General features: G+C 35.1%; 3 protein-coding genes across 4 annotated transcripts; 2 read left to right on the plus strand and 1 right to left on the minus strand.

Moving 5' to 3' along the window:
• The first annotated feature begins 166 nt into the window (after window positions 1-166).
• LOC144548261 (sorbitol dehydrogenase-like) lies at window positions 167-2,829 on the plus strand. Its single transcript, XM_078296947.1, has 6 exons — window positions 167-453; window positions 1,102-1,169; window positions 1,283-1,519; window positions 1,750-2,040; window positions 2,149-2,336; window positions 2,424-2,829. Exons 1-6 carry the CDS (start codon window positions 333-335, stop codon window positions 2,614-2,616), a joined length of 1,098 nt encoding a protein of 365 aa, XP_078153073.1. The 5' UTR covers window positions 167-332; the 3' UTR covers window positions 2,617-2,829.
• A 3,407-nt stretch (window positions 2,830-6,236) lies between these two features.
• Window positions 6,237-8,303, minus strand: LOC144548260 (UDP-glycosyltransferase 87A1-like). The gene is made up of 2 exons (XM_078296946.1): window positions 7,805-8,303; window positions 6,237-7,138 (listed from the first exon to the last, which is right to left on the minus strand). Exons 1-2 carry the CDS (start codon window positions 8,295-8,297, stop codon window positions 6,261-6,263), a joined length of 1,371 nt encoding a protein of 456 aa, XP_078153072.1. The 5' UTR covers window positions 8,298-8,303; the 3' UTR covers window positions 6,237-6,260.
• A 3,131-nt stretch (window positions 8,304-11,434) lies between these two features.
• On the plus strand, window positions 11,435-15,783 carry LOC144548262 (putative acetyltransferase At3g50280). 2 transcript variants are annotated; one of them, XM_078296948.1, is made up of 4 exons: window positions 11,435-11,828; window positions 12,042-12,572; window positions 14,499-14,826; window positions 15,134-15,783. In XM_078296948.1, the coding sequence occupies exons 2-4, from the start codon at window positions 12,108-12,110 to the stop codon at window positions 15,733-15,735; spliced, it is 1,395 nt and encodes a 464-aa protein (XP_078153074.1). In that variant the 5' UTR covers window positions 11,435-11,828; window positions 12,042-12,107; the 3' UTR covers window positions 15,736-15,783. The 2 variants fall into 2 exon arrangements, with proteins under 2 accessions (XP_078153074.1, XP_078153075.1); XM_078296949.1 differs by having other exon boundaries at window positions 11,435-12,572.
• The last annotated feature ends 1,661 nt before the right edge of the window (window positions 15,784-17,444 follow it).

The following is a 17,444-nucleotide window of genomic DNA, read 5'->3' on the forward strand; positions in this document are numbered from 1 at the left end:
CATACTACCCTCTCTGTCAAATACAGAGTATCACACATTGTAGCGAGTAAGATTTCGATTATTTAATTTAATAGATCTTTAAATCTTTAATGTTGGTTTTATCCTCATGTGGGGCCATTTTTCAGATTCTCACTATACAAATTGCCTCTTAGAACAATCACGACTTTGTTTATTTATTTTTATTTGTTTATCTTTTGACATGCACCAAACAGGAATACAGGATCATGCGCTCTCTGATCTCTCACATCACTCCTTTTCTTCTCTCATAAAATCTAATGGCCTCGGGCGTTGGTTGCCACGAATTGAGAACTCGTTTGATCGGATAGAGAGAAATGGAGAAAGGCGGAGGCGAAGCGTTAGGTACGAAGGGAGATGATAAGGAGGTGAACTTGGCTGTTTGGTTGGTTTCTGTGAATACTCTCAAGATCCAACCCTTTGAGCTCCCACCTCTTGGTACCGCCTCTTTCGTTATTTTTGTTCTATTTCTATTATTATTTGATTGTGTGATGTTCTGAATTTAGTATTTTGTTTCCAATGATCAAGGGGTCATGGATTAAAATATTTACTCTCTACTAAGGAGCTCATGTTCATTAAGATTGCAGGATTATTTATGAGCTTTATTATATAGCAAATTGAGCTTTGTTTATTAACTTAATAATACTAATCAGTATTTAATTAAATCAAATGATTGAAAAATAATCCAATTATGACATGAGCTCAATTTTTCAGTAATAATGAAATGATGTTTCAAAACAAATTAGTTTAACTTAATTATGACATGTAATAAAAACCAATTATATATTTAGGGGTGAAACTAACTTAATTAATTTCATTAGATAGTCAACATTTATTAAAGTATTTAGTTACATTAGACTTTGAAAAGTAAGAAAAATTATATTACTGCTGGCCTTGACATTTAAAATATTCATGGACGAAAGGAAATTTCATATCCTGATTTTGAGGTCATTATTGTTTGCAATCACTCAATCAGTTTCAATTTTGATTCAGTATTTCCGGATCACCTCCTATTCCTTTTCTTGTCTCCCATAGATCTACCAATCACACTAATAATCATTTTGTCTTAACTGATTTTTTCTTCAGGCCCACATGACGTACGAGTTCGCATGAAAGCAGTTGGTATCTGCGGAAGTGATGTTCACTACCTCAAGGTATAATTCTCTCTTAGTCCCATTCATCAAAATTCAGTCAAACTTCATAACTATCAACCTAATAACATTTTCTTTCCTGGTACCCACTATCCAATTGATATTCTGTTTGTCAGACACTGAGGTGTGCACATTTTGTGGTCAAAGAGCCTATTGTGATTGGTCACGAGTGTGCCGGGGTCGTAGAAGAAGTTGGAAGTGAGGTAAAGGCACTTGCCGCAGGTGACCGAGTGGCGCTTCAACCGGGAATCAGTTGCTGGAGGTGCAAACACTGCAAAGGCGGCCGTTACAATCTCTGTTCTGATATGAAGTTATTTGCCACACCTCCCTATCGCGGCTCTCTGGCTAACCAGGTCTATTGTAATGAATTAATCCCTTCGTTTTATTCATTGCATGGAAATTGCTCGATAAAATGCCATCATTGTGTAAAGGATTTAGATTCTTGTACAATACTAATCACAGCATTAAGGTTGAGACTTTTCTTGTATTACCTGACCTGATAGTTGCTGAAACCTCATGAATCTTATGAATATGAACCAACTGGTATCAACTGATATTTAATGATGTTTAATTCAAATTATAGGCGGTACACCCAGCTGATCTGTGCTTCAAGTTACCTGACAATGTGAGCTTAGAGGAAGGTGCCATGTGTGAACCGCTCAGTGTGGGGATCCATGCATGTCGGCGTGCAGACGTGGGCCCAGAAAAGACTGTTCTGATCATGGGAGCAGGGCCCATTGGACTTGTCACCATGCTTGCTGCTCATGCCTTTGGTGCACCGAGAATTGTCATTGTGGATGTTGATGAGTACAGGTTGTCTGTTGCGAAATCCCTTGGAGCTGATGAAACTGTTAAGGTCTCCACAAGTGTGCAAGTATGGCATAAATCTCCCTATGAAGTTTCTTTCTTTTTTCTTTTTCTTTTTCCTTTTCTTTTTCAATTATGCATACAGAGTAGTTAATTGTTATCTTTTTTTGTGTAGGATATAGATGATGAGGTTATGCGTATACAAGAAGCCATGGGGGGTGAGATAGACGTGAGTTTTGACTGTGCCGGTTTTAGCAAAACAATGTCAACTGCTCTAAATGCAACCCGCGCCGGTGGTAAAGTGTGTCTAGTCGGTATGGGCCATAATGAATTGACAGTGCCTCTTACCTCAGCTGCAGCTAGGTACTATTTATGTTTTGCTCAATTAAATAGCTCCTTTTGTTACCTTGTAAAAGAAAGAAATTCCGATCCAATTTTATTTTTTAACAGAGAGGTGGACATTGTGGGGATCTTTCGGTACAAGGATACGTGGCCATTGTGCCTCGAGTTTCTGAGATCGGGAAAGATCGATGTGAAGCCACTGATAACGCACCGGTATGGCTTCTCCCAGAAAGAGGTTGAGGAGGCCTTCGAGGTGAGTGCTGGTGGCGGAGATGCAATCAAGGTCATGTTCAATCTGTAGACTAGATCTCTTGCTTGAGTTTTATGGCTTTGGTAGTGACCTTGCAAGAATAGTGTGATGATTTGATCACAGTAATAATTATATTATGAGGTGTTGTTTAAGATCTTGGTTTACTATTTTATGGACAAATTATTGTCCCCTTAGTTTTTCTTGTGGTACATAAATAGATATGGCACCAACCAATAGTATCAATAGATATTTACTTTATAAGAACTTTTTGTAGCTGAGGACTATTTGCTGGTACAAAAGACAGCGTCCTCCTTGTGGGAGGCTGTGGGTTCGGAACCGGATAAGGGGTCTTTTATGGATATTGAAATTTGAAAGACTAGACCTCTATCTTACTATAAGGGGAAAAAAGGAGGGGGAAGGGGGTTGGGGGGTTGCTTTCTGCAGCTATGGACTATTTGCTCAACTCCTGGTGTTCAATTTAGATGTACTGGCGCGGCTACATGATAAGACCATTCAGATTAAGTTCTGATAAAGAAAAATCAAAATTAACATTTAAATGTTGAAACTGAAAGTGATTATTTTTTTTTAGAGAAAGGCAATACAACCCATATTTCTATAATATTAAAAGGTGTTGCAATTATCTATCTATACTTCAACTTCAAACAAAGAAAAAACTCTTTGCTAAGAAAACCCTGGAGATATCAAAATGCTTTATTCACACTAGTGTTGTAAAATACGGTTTTATAAGTATTCTTATGCAGCCCACAACCACATAAAAAATACCTATGCGTACTGCATATCTATGAAAAATTATTTAAATTATAATTCAAACAATTTTGCAGTCTGGATCGAATATCCATTATAATCGGAACCCTAGTCCAAGTACTTATCCGGAGTGAATCTAGTAAAGTGATTTGTTTCTCTAGTATTCGCCTTGTTTTATAGGCTCCCAAGCAGTTTGTTTTTGTTAATTTGAAGATGTGGGACTAAATAGTTCTACTATATACCGAAGCTATACGTAGACGCAGTTGTGTACTAACGTCCCTCAAACTCAAATGACCTGCCCGTGATCAACATTCAAAATGGGCCGAAGTTTTGGGCCAATAACAAAATACTAGTATTGTACCCGTGTGTTGCAACAGACACATTATATAAAAAAACATTTTAATAAAATAAAAATAGATCAATAAAAATAATAATTGTTCAAATAAATAATTAAATAGAACTTTCTATAATATAAACAAAGTCAACAGATAAAGCATACAAATTCTCCACATTTTGAATGATATAACCTAATAATATAAATTTAAAAAAAAAAAAAACATACTTGCTCCTGCTGTAAGGCTTGCATCTCCAAGTGCTTACACAAACTTCTCATGTACATACATTGAAAAGTTCCAGCATTGCGTTTTTTTTAAAATAAAAATAAAATGATAAAAATTCCTTCAAACAATAAAAAATTATCCATGCCCCATCAATATTTAATTTCGAAAGTGCCCAAACTGCCCTTAATGTTTCATCTTCAGAAATGTGTATCAAGAGATAAGAAATAAATCACCTCCGTGTTGAATCTTGTATCAGCTTCTGGATATTCAACTTCTCCTCCTTCAAAATCCTGGCTTTAAATGACAGCACTATAAAACATTAATAACAAAAAGTATATCATTTGTTCATCCTCTTCTTACCTTGAAACCATTGTAACAGCACATGCCATGTTACCAGAATAAGACGGAACAAAAACATTAATTTCAGATCTATTGAAATGATATAATCTAGAGCTACAATTTGAGACACATCCTTGCTGAAAGGTCTCAAACAAAACCAAATTTGGTCAAAGCCAACTTAACAGTAGATAAACAAGATCAAGATGAGAAAAAAAAATCATATCATTTGGGGACATTCCTATTGAAAATGATGGCATGTTGAAACTCAATACTTTAAAATTCCAAATTCTGTGAAGTGCATTGACAGCTCGGCTGTTATAAACTTTGCATTGGTGTTAAGCCAAGTGTTAGATAGAATTAAATATTAATATTTGGTTATATGGTTGACTTGATACTAAAGTGACAAAAAAATAATGATAAAAATAATAAAAACAATGAAAGGTTAAGTCATATACTCAATTTAAAAAATAAACCATCCAGAGAGATGGGTTAGTTTAGACCAATTTAAAACGGTCTAAAGATCGGCTTATTCAGTCTTAATCCAACTTGATTAAATCAAATTTGATGCAATAAGTAAGGCTTAAAATCTTTATTCTACTGTGTTAGTCCACAATCTAACATGACCAAACATGATTTACTTTGTTTTATTCTTCCTGTAAGACATAAGTAAAACTGGAGGCATGATCAAATTGGATGGAGATAAAGGCTTGGGGTGCTATGGATAGCATAGAGGCCTCTATGCTACGGCTCAATATTCGAGTTTTCAAAATCCAAACGGTCGATCCGAACCGTTCATCTTATTCTCCATATTAATATCTGCTTGGAGACCAAATTTTACATTTTTCTGAATTTTTTTACTATTTATTAAGTATTTTACAAAATTGTTGATCCAACGGTGGCTGCACAAAACAGTAAAACCGTTGGATTAGCGATTTTCAAAGTGGCTTAATAAATAGTAAAAAAATTCAGAAAATTATAAAATTTGGTCTCCAAGCAGATATTAATATGGAGAATAAGATGAACGGTTCGGATCGACCGTTTGGATTTTGAAAACTTGAATATTGAGCCGTAGCATAGAGGCCTCTATGCTATCCATAGCACCCAAGCCTTACTCTGGAGATAAGATAAAAAAAAGTAAATTGTTTATTATATATTAATGAAATTCATTATGCTTATCATGCATATAGCACCAATCTTTTTTCTTACAGCTTCTAGCTAGATAGCGTACTTTTTGTCTTTATTATTCAAAAATATATCGACACTTTTCTTTATCACAAAAGTAACAATAACAGGTTAGTAGGCTATCGACCACTAACCTTCAAAAAGAAAAAAACAATAGCAGGTTCAGTCAGGAAAAAAATAAGTTTTATTTTAAACCGTAAGAAGAAAGTTTATTAAAGTAGAATAATATGGAGACAAAAAAATTAGAACTATAAAATTACAATGAACCCAAGATTAAATTAATGACCGTTCAGTTCAGAGCAGTCCAGAATCCTTTGGATCATGCAGAATTGGGTTCGCACGGTTTGGGAGAACAAATATTCGAAGGAATTAAATGCGGTCAAGTACCAAAAACCGGAATATATATGGGCCTGTGACAGGTTGGGGGCATAAATATAGGAGTTCGGATCTCGTGAAGTAACCCATTTTTGAGTTTAGATCCGGATCATCAAATTCGAATCGGACCCTCAGATTAAAGGGCCCCGTGTGCTCCATCTTGGATCGGATTGGTCCAGATTCAAATCGGACGGTTCAGATCTAATCCAAAAATTGGATTACTTAAGGGATGCAGACCCTAAATATAGAGTGCGTATCCTCTGAGATATCTCATATTTTGTGTGACCGACGTGTCCGGTGCCTATTCGGGGATAGAACATATTTGAACGGGTGAGATTTTCCAAAAAAAAAAAAAACGTAAAATATGAGATATCTCAGAATTTATATATAATTAACTTCACATAAAATGTCATGTTATGGTAAAATTGACCTTTATTATAAAGAGAAATTTAGACAATTACTTAGACCTTACTGTCAAGAACAAAAATTAATGGAGAGGCCTTCAATGAAATTACTCAAGCTATTATAAGAAGACCCTCCTACTTTTATGGCATTATGTGCTGCTGCTTTCAAATTCATTGCCTCTTTACTCAATTCTCTACTCTTATCTCCATTCAAATCCATGAATTCCTTGACAACCTTTGCAATCTCCTGTTTTGGAACAATGTCATCCTTTCCCCTTTTGCCCTTTAATCTCACACCCACCTTCCATTTCTCCACTATAAGCCGACTATCGACATCTTGGTCCGAACAAATTGGTAATGTCAGCATTGGTATACCAGCATATACTGCTTCCAGTGTAGAATTCCAGCCACAGTGTGTCAGAAACCCTCCAATAGAAGGATGGCATAACACCTTTAGTTGCTCACACCATGGCACCACCAAACCATCTTCTCCTACTATTTCTTGAATCCAAGTAGAATTATCACGGGCAACCCATAAAAATTTAACCTGACTTGTAACCAAACCAGAGGCAAGTTCTTCTAACTGAGTTTGTGATACAGAGAGGAAGCTACCGAGCGAGATGTATAAGACCGACTTCTTCGGTTGCTCATCAAGCCATGTCAGGTAGTAGTCTTGGTCTGGGTTTGTTTTTTTAGCATTTAATTCTAAATATGGAATACAAGGTCCGATCGGGTAAACAGGGCATGGCAATTGTTGCTTTATTAAGTCAATTGTGTCGGATTCGAGCTCGTAAAATGTGGTGAAAAGGACACATTGTGGTTTCTTTACCCAAGGGAAATATTGAAGGATCTTCTTCCATTGCTTCAATCTATGCAATGTATTAAGGTCACTAGACCTTAAAGGATGTAGGCCAGGAATATATTGCTCCAATGGCTCATCATTAAACTCTACAATATAATAAAAAACAACTTATTTACATTTACTAAACAGTCACACCAAATATGAAAGTAATCATTATGTTTCAAAGAAAAAATTAGCCTTAAATCAACATTAAGAACTGAAATTTTGACCCTACTAAAGTTAAAATTAAAAAAATGAATTAAAATTTAGCAACATATTATTTCAACTAAATTTTCCAATTTTAACACAATTTTACGTATTGTTCCATTTTTTTAATTAGTACATGTAATGAATTTTTCTCAACAATCCAAAATCTCAAGTAACGCATAAAATTTGACAAAAAAAACATATATATATATATATATATATTGCATGAAAAAAAATAAAATAAAATGAAAATGACGAAAATAGAAACATTGGCCTTTTTTGTTATTTTTATTTTATTTTTTTAACATTAACTATTTTGTAAACACTTTGAGAAACATTGTCATGTTGATATTCATGTTGTGTCCGGTCTCAATACTATTTGGTACAACGCAACACGGCACTTTTATTTCTAAGACGTACTGGCACAACACGACACGTATCAAATACGGATGGACACGGCACCCTAAAGAGTAAAGACAACAAGCTAGGCACATATATATAATACAATGCACTAGCTGCCATTGAGAATCTATTAAACTGATTAGTAATTAGTTCATTTCTTTTACCTGCTATGGAAGCAGTTGTGGGCACATGTACTGGCAGCATGTGGAAATTATCCAGAGCATGGAAGAAGCAAGCCGCCATGGGAAACAAGGAGCAAACCAGTATGCCCCTCCTGTTCCCAACCTCTACAACCCAAGGCAAGTACGTGTCGGCGACAATAGCCTGCACGGGTGTCTCCAGCTGCTCGATTATCAACCGTTCAAATGGCTCCTCCATGTTAGTCAGGACAGCATCCATGAACCCGTTCCTGTCTACTGCACGGACACGTTCAGATGGGATACAGTTCGGGATCGTGCATAGTTGCACACAAGCCGGGGGAGGCGGGTCGGAGGAGAGAATGGAGCACCATTCTTCAGTGACTACGAATGAGATATGGAAACCGCCTCGGTCAGAAAGGAGACGACAAAAATTCATTACCGCATTGATGTGGCCGCGGCCGGGATGTGCTATTGCCGCCATGCGGAACGGTACTTGGCCGGTCATGGTAGAGGCCATTGCTTTTTGAGTAGAAGTAGAAGGGGGTTTTAATTTAGTGATTCATGGGATGTTTGTGGTTATGGATTTTCGGGGATTTCACTAGGAAAGTAGGAATTGCCTCCTCTAGGTTTGAGTGGGTATTATTATGAATACTCCTTTTACACGCTATTATTTTATTATTCACTATCGATCTCAGATCTGGTTCGATCTGATCCGATCTGATCCAGTACAACTAGAAATTCAAATCCTCTCTAATATTGCACAAGAGAATCTTTCGCAATTAATAGATCTGGACTATTCTTTTTAACTTGACAGGAATCTCAAAGCTCAATAATACTACCCCGCGCTAGACCGAATTCCAAAGCCATAAGATTTAATCCAAAAAAGCGATAAGAGTCACTCTTTTTATTCATTTCTGTAAATAAATAAAATCTCAAATATACCTAAAAAGGTACATTTTATTTTTTGCCAAATAGTGGCTTTATCATCCTACTGCCAACTTGGTAGGGCTGCTGATGATCAAGGTTCGGCTCAAATTCGGCTTGCCTTAATGAGAAAAACAAAATGACTTGGTTCTAGTTCGGTTCAGTTTTGAAAGAAAAAGCGATTGGTTCGGCTCAACTCATGTAAAATATATATAATTTTTTTTTTGCAATTTTGAAGATTTAGTCACTTGAATTAGTCTAGAACTGATTGAAAATTATATAGGAATCATGTAAGCTGCTATAAATATTGCATTTGTCATGCTCTATAAAAATATATAGGGGGAATTTCATGTATATCCCTCAAAAATATCAAAATTACGTTTTTGCCCTCTAAAGTTTGAAATTACATATTTTCCCTTCTAAATTTCAAAAACTCACAAATTTACCCATTTTACTGTCTTTTATATTAAAACTCATTCTAAATTTATAAAATAATCCTTTATTAAAAGCATATAAAGCCCATCAAACTCAAATTTGAATATGAACAATTCCTGTACCGTCCAAACTGCTTTTAGATATGTGCGTGAGAGATATGCACAAATCTTGATGCGAACACGCACACATATTGAAATGATGTGCACATATCTTAATACGATGTGGCCAAATCGAGATTGCTTTAATATTTGTGCGTGTTAGATCAGCACGAATATTGAAGCGCTACGCATAAATTTTAATGCGATGCACGCGGATCAAACAGTAGATGAACCATTTAGATTTAAATTTGAGTTTGATATACTTTATATGCTTTTAATAAAGGGTAAAATAAGTATTTTAAAATTTTAGAATGAGTTCTAGTACAAAAAAAATAATAAAATTGATAAATTTGTGAGTTTTTGAAGTTTAGAAGGAAAAATACGTAATTTCAAACTTTAGAGGAGAAAATACGTAATTTTGAAGGTTTTGAGAGGTATACGTGAAATTCCCCCTATTCGCAATGAGGTGTCACTTCGATTAATTAATTAATATTCCTTTTACACACTATTTCTTTTGAGAAAATTTCGAGTATACCTATACAAACTTTCAAAATAGTCAACTTCCCCATGTAAATACCATAATATTCAATATCTCTATAAAAACTCAATATTCTTTCTTTGATCCCTTTCATTGATTTAACATTTTGTTGAAGTATTCTAAAAACAAAATTAACAGATATACCCTTCTCTCTCTCTCTCCTTTCTCCTTCACCCATGACACCCCATGACTTCACAATCTTTGCTCCCAGAAACAAGAAGAGAACCTGCTGGGTTGTACCGAAGCATCGTCTCACGGCTGATTTATGACCATTTAAGGTTGCTTCGCATGTGTCCCTCTCACAATCCCATTGCCTAATGCTCCCTTTGGCATGCCCACTCGCTATCTGCTGCCAACACAATTACAAAAGGAAGAAACATGGTGATTAACTGCTCAACAAAATCCCACAAAAAATTGTATAGCAAGCAACTTATAATTGCCATATGCCATTTACTTGTATTAACTGTTCTTCTCTTTGATCATAATGTTAAGGACTTAAAGGCTCATTTAATCTCCAAGGATATTACCAGACAGAAAATAGCACCAGAGCCAATATATAAGCAAAAAGGTAAATGGAAACTTTGGGCTTTAACCTTAGTTTGAGCTTGAACGGATTCTATAATAGCTGACAAATTAAGATAAATAACAACTCTGAATCAAGCAAGATTGCAACCCTTGGTGCAGAGTATGTAATTGTATTGGAATGCCAGTAACACATATTTTCTTCAAAGAGCCGGCGTTTGCTTGTTGGTGCTGCCATTTCATGCATGGTTAGTTAGCATATGTCATTACAAACTCCTAACATTATTACAGGTTGTATTACATGAGAAATACTGAACCGTTAGTTAGATTCGTACGATAATGCAACAAGAAAAGTAAGGGCTTGGCGATTGACTAATTTACAAGTCAAATTTTCATCTTCACTTTTCATCTTTAGTTTTGTGTATAATGCATGTGAAGGAGAAGGAGAGATAGGAGAGAGAGGAGGGTATATTTGTTATTTTTGTTTTTAGAATAACTAAATATAATATTAAATCCATGGTTTTGAAAATCGGAATCGGATAGTCTATGGTTGACTCGGAATCCGAGAAATCGGTTGGAATCGGCCGTGTCAACTCGGAAACTCGGATATTTTAAAAAAAAACTTGTTTTGCATTTAAAAAAATAAGAAAAATTGTAAAAAAAAAACTAATTGGTCCAAAAATAACATTAATATCATTTCTTGCACTAATATAACTCACTAATAAAATAAAATATGAGTATTTCAAGCTGATCAGGAAATCTTGGATCGCATTTAAGTATAATATAAAGGAAAATAAAATATTATACATTTAGTTAAAGACAACTCAAAATATATATTAATTATATATTTTCTAAACTAGATTACTTCAGTCAAAATAGAATATACATATAGTCAAATTACTTAAGTAGTCAAACAAGAATACACATTGCAACAATTGAGTTGGAACGAAATAAGAATTTTAGAGACAAATACATTTACTTGGAACGTTTATAATGCATCAATATTCAATATTAATAATTTTATTTAGTTAGTACATTTGACAATACTATTTAATTTTTTTTAATATATTGTATTTGCCGTTAAACATATTTTTATGAATGAGTCAACTAATACACTTGACTACATATTGGTTCACCAGCAAAACTGCATACTAGATCATTGGGTCCGGATATATAAATGGGCAAGGTCCACCATGAACCAATAGAAATTTCCAACTTTCTATATTATAAAATTATGCACCAAGTCTATCCAAACCAAAAAGCAAGAAGATTCTTCCTCCCAAATCGACTCAGCCAAATACTTTAGCCCTTCCCAAATTCTTGCGATCACCATTGTGTTTTTTCAAAAAAAATGCAAAACGGAAGTTAAAATCTCAAATTTAACTTGCGTTTTTCATCCAAATCGTGAGAATTGTCTCAATTTGGACAACTTTTGAGTCTTGACGGTGCTCTGCTTCAACAACTTCTTGACGATGCGCAGCAACTCAATCAATGAAAGGGGATAAAAGAAAGAAGTTTTGAGTTTTTATAGGTATATTGGATAATATGATATTTTTATGGAAAAATTGGCTATTTTGAAAGTTTGTATGGCTACAGCAGAAATTTTTTTTTTTTTTTTTCATTCACAATCGATCTCAGATCTAATTCAGTACAATGATTGAGCACTTACTAATAAAATAAAGCATTTGTATGAATAAAGAATTTCCCTTCTTATCTAACCATTTTCAATTCGTTAATCAATTAGAGTTTCTCTGCACTTGGTTTCTTAGCATAAGGCAACGAGTGTTCTCCGCTTCTATTCCCACACAAAATGCCTTCTCCATCCCCCGCTGTGCGCACCGTCAAAGCCTACACAGTAACTCCAAGACCCAATCCCCAAGCTCCACGTCAGCTTCACCTCAGCGGATGGGACACGGCCATGCTCTCTGCCCACTACATCCAAAAGGGCCTCCTGTTCAGAAAACCATCCGATCTCTTGGTGGAGGAAATCATCGAACGGCTGAGGAGTTCTCTAGGGGAGGCACTTTTCCACTTCTACCACTTATCCGGCCGGATAAGGGCGGTCACGTGCGAGGGTGGTGGTATCACTTGCCACGTGGAGGTTGGTTGCGAAGGGGATGGCGCGGAGTTTGTGCATGCCGTGGTGGATGACATTGGGATCGCTGATGTGGTGACAACGGACGGTCAGGATTTGCCTGTGTTTTTGAAAGAGTTCTTTCGTCTTGACCTGGCGGTTAATTTTGACGGGTGTACCAACCCGCTCCTCACTGTTCAGGTCAGTTGAGAATATTTATGGGTTGCATTTCTGGTGATTCGAATCAGTTACCAGCCCATCACAATCGGGAAAAATAAAAAAAAATGCAACAAGTGGCTTGCAAAATGTGACAGGAGAGCATATACTTTGTTTAGAATTATTTAAAATCAGTGTTCTGGGAAGTCTCAGGGAAGTTTTCAACTCATTCGATTTATAAAATTCTTAACTTTGGTGGATATCAACCAAAAAATGCCATGATATGGTGGAACTTGCCGGTACCACCAAAAATCAGAGTATTCATGTGGCTAGTTTCGCATAATACCATCTTAACCAAAGATAATTTAGCCATTAAAGGGTGGGTTGGAGATCCCAAATGTCAGTTTTGTTTACACAATGAATTGATTGACCATCTCTTTATCACTTGTACATTAGCTCAACAAATTTGGTTTTGGTTAGGAAAAACTCAATTGATAATGCAATCATGGACAACTTGGGATAGTATACTTGCATTTGCTTATTCTCTCGATGTCATAGATAGAACAGGTTTCTTAATTATCCTTAGTGCAGTTAGTTGGAGTTTGTGGAAACATAGGAATGAGGTTTGTTTCAATGATTGTGCTATTAAAAGTGTTAGACATCTGATTTTACTAATTAAATCTCTTTGTTCTTATTGGGCAGGAAACATGAGCAAGAAAGTCAAGAATGCTGTTGGAGAGTGGATCCCGATCATAGAAGATGTCATTCCTTTGAACCAGTACATGCCACTGGAGCTAGTACCTTTCCTTTCGGATGTAGAGGTCTTTAGCCAGCAAGGTTTTGCTGCTGCCAACGTGTTACCGTAGTGGAAACTGAAGATGCTTCACCAATTTTGTCGTCTAGTTCTACTTAGCCTTAGCCCAAATATTTTGTGGCTTAGTTTTTAGCAAATTTAGCATATTTTTGTTGCATTGCTAATAGCAAGCTTTGGTGGTTTTATTGCATGTTACTCATTTTGTTTTGTAAAGAGTGATAATGAACTCATTAGGCTAAATAGATAAAAACTGGTCTTTGTAATTATTATATTTCAGCAATGAAATGGGCAATTTTTGCCTTTTTAAAAAAAAAAAAAAAAAAATCAGTGTTCTAAATAGCTAGCTATAGCGGCGTTATAGTTATGTCATAGTTTTTTTAAACCATAAACGCTAAGCTATGAGATAAAATTGCGCTAACTCAGCTACGATCGCTATAGCTATAATACCTGACCACTATTACCGCTATATGAGATCCGCTATAGCTACCGTTATGCTACATGAGTTTTTTTTGCAATTTATATGAATTTCTGTACTTCTATTATTATTTCTAATGCTACATGGTCTTCTACGATAAGTATACTAAACCAAATTATATGCTTCTATTTTTATTTGTGTTTTATTCAATCATTCTATATCAAGAAATATTCAAATATTAATTCTTCATTTTGGTTGCTCTTTGCATAGTATTCATTTGTAAAATTATTATCGTTCGTTTTTATTGAAAGCTGATTTTGATTATTATTATAATATATAAAATGTTTAAATATGTATATTGACTTCATTTACCTTATAAAATTAATTACTCTTTGTCTATTATAATATGTAATACTATGAAGTATAAACTATTAAATAATGTTACTTTTTAGATTTTTTTTCATTTTATTTGCGTAATTGATAAAAAGTATAGACTTAGATTAGTTGTTATTTAACTGTTACATCAATTCTCTAATATTGATTATGTTGATAATTAGTAGAAGTATATAATATAAAGTTTGAAAAGGGAAAATCGCTATGTATGATAGCTTTTGTTATAGTTATGCTATTCACAATAGCTTTTTTTTTTTTTTTTCCCGCTATGCCGCTATAATCACTATTTAAAACATTGTTTAAAATGCAACAAGTGGCTTGAAGTTTAGAAATATTTAAAAATGTATAGGTTACGGAGCTAATAGATGGAATCTTTATTGGTTGTGCTTTCAACCATGTGATGGGTGACGGCACCTCTTTTTGGATGTTCTTCAATGCATGGGCAGAGATAGCCCGATGCAAAGCAGCAGGGAAGGAGGTTGTGCTCTCTCAGCTTCTGGTTCATGATAAGTGGTTCATAGGAGGCTATGGAGAACCCCCTATCAAGCTCCCCTTCTCTTCTCCTGCAGAGTTTGTTGTACGGGTTTCACCTCCGCCTCTTAGAGAGAGGATGTTTCACTTCTCTAGCCAAAGTCTTACAAAGTTGAAGGCGAGAGCCAATCAAGAATGTGGAAATGGTAAATAATAATTATTTCAGAGAATACTATTCTTTGTTTAAATAGATATAAAGATGTATTCGTGGGTTCGAAATCTGAAATGGCAATTATTTGTGGATATTAATCAGTTGATTAGCTTGATCTCCAATCTTTACTAAAAAATATATAAAGATGTAATTTTTTTTTACATTTCCTAATTTTGAAGAAATTGACTTCCAAAATGAGCTTTGTTGTTTAACAACACTATATCTAAACATATCATTGGGTCTTGCTAATGAATAAATATAAAATCGTTCATGTATAATTGAATATTATATGTTTCTTTTAGGTACAATATCCACTTTTCAAGCTTTGAGTGCGTTGATGTGGCGCTGCATCATACGTGCACGACGCTTCCTTCCTGATCAGAAAACCAGCTGTCGTTTGTCAATTCAAAATCGAACGAGGTTACAACCCCCTCTCCCGGAAAACTATTTTGGCAACTCGATCAATGCTATTAGCACAACTACAACAGTAGGAGACCTTCTAGACAACAACCTCGGCTGGGCAGCGTGGCTGGTACACGAAGCTGTTGCTAATTATACTGACTCTACAATCAGAGACTTGATGCATAAGTATATGGCAAATCCATTTGTGTTCAACTTGCAATTTTTTGACATACATAGCATAATGATGGGCAGTTCACCAAGATTCAACATGTATGGTTGTGATTTTGGTTGGGGCAAGGCAATTGCAGCACGAAGCGGCAGTGCGAATAAGTTTGATGGCAAGGTTTCGGCATATCCGGGATGGGAAGGGGGTGGGAGTATTGATTTGGAGGTGTGCTTATTACCAGAGTACATGTCTGCGCTGGAAAGAGATGAAGAATTCTTGGCCGTGGTGTCTCCACCAGTTGAGTTGGAGGTATTATTGGGGACGTCTAGTGGATAAGTTCAGCTAATGGGGGTCCGGATCCCCTAAAGTAACTTAATTTTTGGGTTTTGGATTGATAACATCCGATTCAAATCTGTGCTCAAGACCGTCTCGGGATTCAAATTCGTTTCTCGGGATGTGTGTGCTCTATTTCGAATGGATTGTCGCAAATTTGAATTGTACGGTCCTAATCTAAAACCCAAAAATTGAGTTAGGATCTGAATTCAGCTAATGGTGGATATATTTTGTTTTATTTTGTAGTATCTTTATTGTGCAAGTTTTTTTGTGAGAAAATAAAAATAGTTTAAAATGTTCGTATTTTTTTTGGATATCAGAAGTTTTACTGGGTGTTTTTGGTTTGTGTACAACCCTGCTTTTTTATATGTTTTTGGTGCATCCATTTTCCCTGTGCAATTTGATGTAAAATTGAGAGCGCCATAATTTAATAAGACATATAAATAAGAGTACTGTAGCTAGTTTTGATTTTACTGCAGCTAACACGCTAATTCGAGAACAAGTAATTTGTAATTTGAATCATAAAAAAATAGATGAAATTTCCGTAACAATGATTGGGGAGATTATTTTCTCAAAAGTATTACAATGATATGAGCTGATTTTTATACTATGGAGGGAGCGTTGTACAAGATTGTTTAGAGAGTGTTCAAAGTCGGTTGAAGAATTGACGGAAGAAGTGAAAACCCAGTGGAATTATACAAATCAAAGAAGATTGAGATGATTAAGAAGATCATCATGTTTCTGTTATATTCTAGGATGTTTTGATTTTTTTTTTCCTCTTTTTTTCACAATCACATGTATATCCATCAGAGGGTTATTTCTCACAACCCTCAACAAACAATGCAACCAATTGCGGTTAATGAAATAGGAGCACGACTCCTATTAATTCTTACTCAAAAAAATGATATGAGCTGATTTGACAAATCGAGAAAGAACATGGGAAGGTGTTATTGTGGAATATTAATAGAAAAGATCTTATAGAAGAATGTTATTTTCCAATTATTAGAAGAATGTTATTGTGGAATATTAAACACAAATAATTTATCTCGTTGGATCAGCGCTCGATGTTGACTTTTGGAGGCCTGATTTTTGAGCTTATGTGATGAATGCATTTTTGTTTATAATTTTTGTAAGGATGGATTTAAGTGATTTCTCTTCCTTTTTTTTTTTAATTTTGCTGATACCCATGTCCATAGTGAAAAATATAGAATAGAAATTTTCTTGCTTCCCTTTTTTTCTTTTGTTGCTGTTTAATTAGAGTAGAATCAGAGTGTCCTTTTTATTAATCACCAGTATTCGTACTCTGTTACATCAGAAATAAAGCATAACCGATTTCAACTTACCATGCAATAAGTATTGAAGAGATTCCAATTGCCTTTTTTCTGTTCATACATTGTAAGAGATCAGTATTGGGTTTGTTTCCGAAGAAATGCTTGTAAATAATTGCGCATATTTGGGGAAAAAAAAAAACTATTAATTTAACTTGAGAGTTTAATTTCATCAAGGAGGTAAATAATTCTGCATATCTGGTCGTTATTTTGTGTTGAGATGTGTTGTATCTAGACTGTTAATGATCCGAGTTCGAGTTAGTTGGGGTATGTTTGTGTTCGGTTCATTAAGTTAATGAGCGAGTCAACTTGAGTTGAGAAAACAACACTGAGTTGATAACTGTGCTCATGCTCAACTCGTTAAATGCTCAAGTTCACTCGTGC

The sequence above is a fragment of the Carex rostrata genome, chromosome 33 (assembly GCF_964058835.1).
Source record: "Carex rostrata chromosome 33, lpCarRost1.2, whole genome shotgun sequence".
NCBI classification, from domain to species: Eukaryota; Viridiplantae; Streptophyta; class Magnoliopsida; order Poales; family Cyperaceae; genus Carex; species Carex rostrata.

Excerpts from the sequence above, each read along its gene's own strand:
- LOC144548260 (XM_078296946.1), bottom strand. The coding sequence starts at position 8,297 with ATGGCCTCTACCATGACCGGCCAAGTACCGTTCCGCATGGCGGCAATA. Across the intron at positions 7,139-7,804 it reads CACAACTGCTTCCATAGCAG|AGTTTAATGATGAGCCATTG; the intron begins GTAAAAGAAATG and ends ATTATATTGTAG.
- LOC144548262 (XM_078296949.1), top strand. The coding sequence starts at position 12,108 with ATGCCTTCTCCATCCCCCGCTGTGCGCACCGTCAAAGCCTACACAGTA. Across the intron at positions 12,573-14,498 it reads ACCCGCTCCTCACTGTTCAG|GTTACGGAGCTAATAGATGG; the intron begins GTCAGTTGAGAA and ends AAAAATGTATAG. Across the intron at positions 14,827-15,133 it reads CAATCAAGAATGTGGAAATG|GTACAATATCCACTTTTCAA; the intron begins GTAAATAATAAT and ends TGTTTCTTTTAG.
- LOC144548261 (XM_078296947.1), top strand. The coding sequence starts at position 333 with ATGGAGAAAGGCGGAGGCGAAGCGTTAGGTACGAAGGGAGATGATAAG. Across the intron at positions 1,520-1,749 it reads GCGGCTCTCTGGCTAACCAG|GCGGTACACCCAGCTGATCT; the intron begins GTCTATTGTAAT and ends TTCAAATTATAG. Across the intron at positions 2,337-2,423 it reads CTTACCTCAGCTGCAGCTAG|AGAGGTGGACATTGTGGGGA; the intron begins GTACTATTTATG and ends ATTTTTTAACAG.